This window comes from Nicotiana attenuata, chromosome 10, assembly GCF_001879085.1.
Source record: "Nicotiana attenuata strain UT chromosome 10, NIATTr2, whole genome shotgun sequence".
Lineage (NCBI taxonomy): Eukaryota > Viridiplantae > Streptophyta > Magnoliopsida > Solanales > Solanaceae > Nicotiana > Nicotiana attenuata.
The window spans coordinates 4,217,754-4,225,258 of record NC_031998.1 but is presented as its reverse complement, the minus strand read 5'-3'; the positions used below and the strand labels follow the sequence as shown (position 1 = coordinate 4,225,258).

Sequence of the window (7,505 nt, the reverse complement as noted above, 5' to 3'; positions counted from 1 at the left end):
GACTTTCACAGTTGGTGCCTCCGGAAAGTACAGAAAACAGACGAATGCTGTTGTGGTCCATCAGAAGTTGGATTTCTTCGTCCCTATGTAACAAATGGACCGAAGATGCTTCGAAGGGTTTTGTCACCTATATCTTCTTTGAAGTCTAGGTGTCTTATGAATCTGGTCTGTTGGAAATTGGAATAATTGTCAAGATGCAAAACAAAACAGAATTTTGTTGGCTCCTTCAATATTACTTAGTAGCAAATATACCCTTCTATGTGTCCATGAATCCACTGGATGCCACTTCAATAAAATATTTATCACTTTATCCAACAAAATATCAGAATCTACAAAGTGGAAAGTAACTAGCATACATTTTGCAGCGCAAAACTCAGTATAGTAACAGAATGTTTTTTGAACTAAGTTATTTCGAAGCTAGTAGTTCAAGTTTACATGAAAAACAAACATGTTGAATTCTTTTCAAGCATCTGAAGAAGAGGCAAGATAGCACTCCCATCACAAACAGGAAAAAGAAAAACTTATTCTGCCATTTAACCACGTAATGTCCCAGTAATTCAACATTGGAAGGATAATAGAAACTCAGTCAGCTGCGGTAAAGTTCACAACAATGAAGTTTTTTACTGAACAAATATTGCGACGGAAAAGTAAAGTACAAGCTTAAAAATAACTCTACAGTATGCGGTAAGAAACCTCTTACTTGCTCTGTTAATCATCTGTGTTGGGGTAACAATGCGCGGTTCAGGCCCTAGTTCAGCCTCTATGCCCTTTGCCAAGGATACAATGACTGGAGCAGTAATTCGTTCCTTCCAATACCGACTAATTTCTTGAAATACTTCCCTTGTTTCTGTTGATGGCAAGCCATTGATGACAATATCAGCATCCCACACGGCCTCTTGCAAATTAGTGACAACCTTTAAAGGACAAAGTGGCGTGTCAATCATATTCAAACAAAAGCCATCTTTCAAAATCTCATCGGCATGTAGTGTCCTATCCCCTAATCTTGCCTCCACATATTTCAAGTATGCACACCGTCTTATTAGCCTCCTTAACACATCTTCCCTTGAATTGATGACCTCAAATAAATGCTCAGCAGTAGCTTTATCAACGTCTCGTCCAGCTCTCCTCCATATTCTAATCTGCACTTTCTCGCGAAGGTTACCATACGCATCCTGCAACATTGCTACAAAAACACTACCCCATGCTCCTGCTCCAACACCTACAATTCTCAATGGATCACCATCTGCTTTTCCAAAAAGTCGACGGAGCTCATCAACCTTTTCCTCCACAGAACCATTAGTACTTTGTAGCCCATTCGAGTAAACATGACTAGTTACTCCTTCCTCAGATCCAACCATCTTATTTTCTATTAACTTTCAAACGTTTCACAATATTCCAACTACTCAATCTATTAATCAAATGCAAATACACAAACTTGAACTCTTCTCAACCTTCAAAACCAAATGCATAAAAAGAAACAGCAATGTTCAACCAATTTCACCAATAATCAAAACTATCAAAAGCTGAGTTTAAGTACAAGATCTAGCACTCGTTTGGATCACCCCCTAATTTCATTACACCAAAATACCCAAAATGAAGAATAGCATAAAATTTTACACCACAATTGTTTGTTACTCAAAAATTCAAGTAATCGGTTGATTATTTTCAATTGAGTTTCATCTGATAAACATAGATAGTTTCAGCTAGAAGGAATATTAATGGATCACAGAGTAAAAAAGAAGCAAACTTTGAAACCTCCGTCAAGCGCGAAGACAACTTCGGTAAACAACCCTCCTTGTACTTATAGTCCTAAAGAAGGCGGCAACAGCTATTGGGATATGTGAGATATCTTCTAGAAATGAGTTGGCAAAATTTTGGAAAGCGTGAAAAGCATGGATTTTGGAAATGGCTAGTCTGAAATGTGAATGTTACTTAATAATGTTATGCAATTTTTTGTTCATTTGCTTCCCAGAAGTGGGCAGTGTGGCCAACGCGGCAACCTGGCCTCACTGTCTTTGCCCTTTTTCTTTACTTTTCAATAACACCCAGGCAATGGAAATTAGTTAATTGAATAAATTAAAGTATTACTATAAAATAAATTGTATAAGATGCGACTAAAAGTACAAATAGAGATGCTAAGAACAGAAAACAAGACGATAATTCAGTCCTTTTATTTTATTTCATCTTTTTCATGTTTTATACAACCAACCTTCGTTGTATTGTATCTGTACATGAGGCATATGATGTACTTGTAGATAACCATAAGGGGATTAGTATAGAGGGATTTTTTTCTGTATACTAGTTAGTTCTTAAAATGAAGATTAAGAGAAATTTTTATAAAGCACTATCTTTTAGGGGTAATTAGCTATCTATATATACCATTTGCTATATCACGGATTGTAGATACGTTTTCTGTTGTTATAAGATGTATTTCAGCTACTGTATTTATGAATACTGTAGCAAAAATAGGCGTGAATCAGGGAAGTCCAGCTAATCAGTTGTTGTATTCAACTGTATTCACGAGCTGTATTCGTCAATATAGTAACGTATATTGCGTAAAATATGGACCTTTCAACAGTTTTAAAACGGAAAGAAAATCAATTTACCAAATAGTCTCCTAATATAACTCAACTAACACAATATATCGCCCATAATCTATATTCCTCCCTTCACGAAAGATTTTCAATCCGAAAAATAGCAAAAAACAGAGCAACCTCTGGATTTTCAATTCTCCCTTTTTCTGTTGTTCCAGTGCGTACCCAGTTCTGTTTTTAACCACGAAAAATCGTGATTGATACAATTGTATACAGAAATAAGGTATAATTCGATTATACATATGGCAAGTTTAACAGTGTTATTGCGTCATTCTGGCAAGTGGAACAGTGGAGTAACTACGTCGATTATTCAATTGAGGGAATACTGATAAAGGAGTATGCGTCATATAATGATTGGTTGCGTCAATTTCTAATCAAATGGACATAGATTTGAGCTCAAAGTCCATTAAAATTCAATTCAAAGTAGAAGGAAATTGCACGCCAATGGAAGTACACAATGATATGGGTTACAGGGTGTATGTAGAGTTGAAAAAAGAGAACAGAAAATTCGGGATGTATCCTGTAATATTCAGTTTCTGACTTGGATATACAATCTAAACAACTAATTCTGAATACATACGAATACACCTGTTGAATACATATGAATATAACCTGTTGGATATATACGAATACAACCTGTTGCTTAAGTATGAATACTGATGCACAAAAGATTGAAATATCGATTGAATACTTGAAATGATCATATATAAACACTGTGGATACAGTGATAAAAATGAAAACATGTTTTTTTCTTAACTTAACACCATCTTTACCAAAACAATATTTAAAAAATAGTATTTACATAAAACTAACTTCCAAAACTACATTCACCTAAAACTACTCTAACACTATCTTCAACGACGAATCTGACTCCGTGATTTGCCTAGCAATCTTTGAAGGTGCTTCGTTCTCGCTTATGGCATCAGCGTCTATCTTCCGCATAGCATAGTCCCAGAGGAGAGCACCATATCTTTGACGGAGTAAATTGGCATCAAATGTTGTTTGTGGAACCACCCCAAGAGTGCTCAGAAACTCTGCGTATGCCGCAACATGCAACCCACAATCCCTGAAAATGTAGATTGAAACAATTAAAAACAATTCATATTATTAGATTTTTAAATGATACAAGAAAGAGGATCGAATACATACATGCTCCCAGATCTTTGTTGAGGCAGATTTGATATGAAAACAACATCAAATGGATCAGTTTGTGACTTGTCAGTGTATGCTGAGTCATGAGACCAATCTATGCCTTGCTTATCTCTGTAAAAACCACTGATTGATAGATACAGAGGTACAAGCTTAGCAAGCTTATCTATCTCAGAAGATATATAGGCATCATGACCTGCAGATTTGTAAGAGTCATACGCTTTGATACATCTCTCCTTGAATGAGACAACTGCCAATATCCAGTGTAGTTTGTCCTTCAAGTTGACTGGTATCAAGACATTGTCAACAATATGCCAAGGTACATTAGCTAGCAATCTGTAGCCCCTTATGTACTCACATACCACATCCTCTTCTTTGGCTACATTTGCATTACTATCTGTATCAGCATACCCGTCGAAGATTTCGGCGATTTTTGTCTTGAATATACAATCAACAGTTGTATACTTGAAGTTGGTGTTTGGTTGTACTTGCCCTTCTTTCTCAGATAGTAAAATATGACATCAATATGCTATGTACACATTTAAATACATAGCGTTAGTACATCGAATGAAATCAAGGAAAACAAACTGAATATAAAAACTGAATATAGAAGTATCAGGTGCTGAAAACAAATGGAATGAACATAATTCTGTGCATTAAAAGTTAAAAAAAATTGAACTTAAAAATTGGCATCACCTGTTAAGATACATAATGCTGAATACATATATGTATTTGATGCAGAATACAGTTCAATACATTCTGTTAACTAAATAAATATAAATACTTGAATAGTTGAGAAACTAATCAAGAGAAAATACTGCTTGAATAGCACATAAACAATATAATAACAAATGCATACAATTAAATACACATGTGACCCATACATCTGAATACATTTAAATATATAGAAATACATACGAATACACATGAGTAACAGTATGTTCACTGTTTTCACAATATAAATATAAATTTGTGTGAGATCTCAAATTGTGAATTATACAATTTGATAAACCAGTCATAAAAAATGGATTAAAATGGATTTGGAAGGGGTATAGCTTACATTGTCATCCCATAGTTTACCGTCAAATGATATAAGGTAAAACCAATTTTTTGAAGTGACTTGATCAACGCCAAAATCCAACGGTATATGCAGTGGTGGCTTATTCTTCTTGTAATGGTCTTCCAAATCACTTCTACAAGGAATTGGAAAAAAATATTATATCCATTTTCAAAAATATAAATACATAATAGACATACCGGGGAAAAACTCACTTTTGTTCATGTCTAGCGAGAAGACCATCACGAACCCATTTCTCGTAATCCTGGATGACTAATGTTGGATGTAGCCCCGATAAATCATCTTCGAATGGGTGTCTCTTTTCAAATAGGGGAGTCAACTTTACAGAGGTACCTATTGTTCATTGAAGTCATGAATAGATACATTTAATTATAGATACCACGAGGAAATAGATCATAACTTTATAAAGCATTGTTTTTGTTTAATAATTCACTAACCGGCGGAGTCGAAGTTCGACTGGTAAGGCGAAGAATACCATCGACTTGGTCACCGATTCCTATGAGATGGTAATGGGGTTGATTCAACATTTTTTGTTGCATGATGTATCACTAATCAAGTTTCAGGAATTTGACTTGGAAGAAACTTGTCGTCCAGCTCAAATTGTGATACATGAATTCTCGAGATACACCCTCTTGGCATATAGGTGGTATGTTACACGACACCTCAGATGTAGTATTCCCCTCCACTCTTACATCAACACAAAGAGCATTAACATCTGTATTCTGTTTAATGTATACATATGTATATTATTGTAATATAAAAGACATATATACATAATTCATTCATATTTATGAATACATATAAATACATGTAAATACAAAACATATTTGAGTGTGAATTTGTATTTTGTTGAGGCAGATTTGAAATACATCTAACTACTGTTTTCTGGCTTAAATATATAATGCAAGCCTAAATATATATATAAGTATTGTTTTAATACTTATGAATACATCTACATACAACATGCAAAGATCAATAGTATTATGTATAAATACATTCAGAAAACAGAATACAAATAAATACATCTGCATACATGGTTAAATTAATTAAATATACTGAAGTAATATGTATATACTTGAATACATGTATCAATCTCATGTAATATCTAAGTCAGTCATTTTTTTGTGAATACATATAAATAAATCTAGATACAAAAAGTGTTTGGATTTGAGATTGTATAATCTTTCTGAACATACAAACCAAACAAATACATCTGTATAGATATGAATACAGTCTGTTAAATTCTGTTGAAAACTACCTGTTGAATACATTCGAATACATCCTGTTTAATACATACTTATACAATCTGTTATACACTGTGTCTGATTCTAATATACAAGACAACCAAATACATCTGAATACTACTACATACACATTTGATGCCATATGAACATACATGTTTAATAGATGTAAATACAACAGGTTGGGTACATACTTTGCAGACTGCTGAATATATATACAACCTGTAATATTTAGTTTCTGACTTGGATATTGTTAGTTTGTGTGAGTCCACCAAATAGTAGAGCACCTGGTCCTTTATGGGGTTCTGCTATGAATGCTAGTAAAGTTGTATGTAAATAAGGCAGAGGATTTTTACACGGAAAAATCCCACACAAGGGGATCAAAAAACCACGACCTACACCTGTAGGCTTTTAACTTCACTAACTTGCAATCTCTCTATTACAAGCCACTTTACAATAACCCTATTGCAAAGACTTCAACTAACTTGCGATGCTCTCATCACAAGCCACTCTATAACTATCCTAGTAACAAAGGCTTTGACTAACTTGTGATGTTTCCACCACAAGCCACTTTGTCACACTACGGTTACAAAGGATTTTGCTTATGACTAAACCTAGTCACAACATAAACTCAGGGAGTTCACGAATTTACAAAGGGATTCCTAATCAATGCTTCTAGCTAAGCAATTTAGGAGATATAATAAGTACAATCACAAAGTTACAACTCAACTAGGACAACAACATTCTAACTTTTGGGAACAGGTCCGTAGTTGCGTTCAACTTTGTTCTTCAAGCTCGTGAGGATTGATTTCTCAGTTTTTTGCGAGAGGCTTGAATAAGAAACAGAAACCTTCAAGTGATGTTATGTATAAGCTCATTGTAGGTACACCTTAATCACATGACTTGAAATGATGTGAGTACTTTATTTGGTAAGAGAATGAGTGGGCGATGGAGACAGTGCAGTGCGGCAGAAACAGTGCAGGCAGTCACTTCATTTCCAACTGTGTCCAATTAACTTTGTACTGCTGTGAGGAACCCACAAGAGTATCAGGTCCTTGTTTGGGTCCTAGCTCCTGAAGCTGTAACAGTAAGCTTGCAGTATATTCCAGTGCAGTCCAAGTAAGTCAGGTTCCCTATCTGGTTCTTAACAGTAAGTTTGTTAGAGCATCATAACATAAGGCAAGAACATTTAAAACCTATCAATTTACCCCTTGATGACAAACTTAACATTTAGAGCAGTGAGAACCAGATTTAGTAACAAGAAAAACACAGGTTCCCCTTGACTCTATGTCTTTCCGTAACACATGTGTACACATGTGTTTCCCTTGAATTGATGGCATGTTATTTATTTATATTCCCCCTTTTGGCATCATTAAAAATTACAAACAGAAAAACAGCACAAAGAAGTCCAACTAAGCTAACTCATGCCACATATGTGCACAC

The 7,505-nt window shown here is 34.8% G+C and overlaps 1 protein-coding gene across 1 annotated transcript in view; it reads right to left on the bottom strand.

Annotated features, from left to right (window-relative positions):
- The window catches only part of LOC109232926 (probable glycerol-3-phosphate dehydrogenase [NAD(+)] 1, cytosolic), a 6,044-nt gene extending 4,040 nt beyond the window's left edge, over positions 1–2,004 (bottom strand). Inside the window, exon 1 of the mRNA XM_019398619.1 lies at positions 701–2,004. Within this exon, the coding sequence (XP_019254164.1) occupies positions 701–1,358 (658 nt within the window). The 5' untranslated portion in view covers positions 1,359–2,004. The remainder of the gene's footprint in view (positions 1–700) is intronic.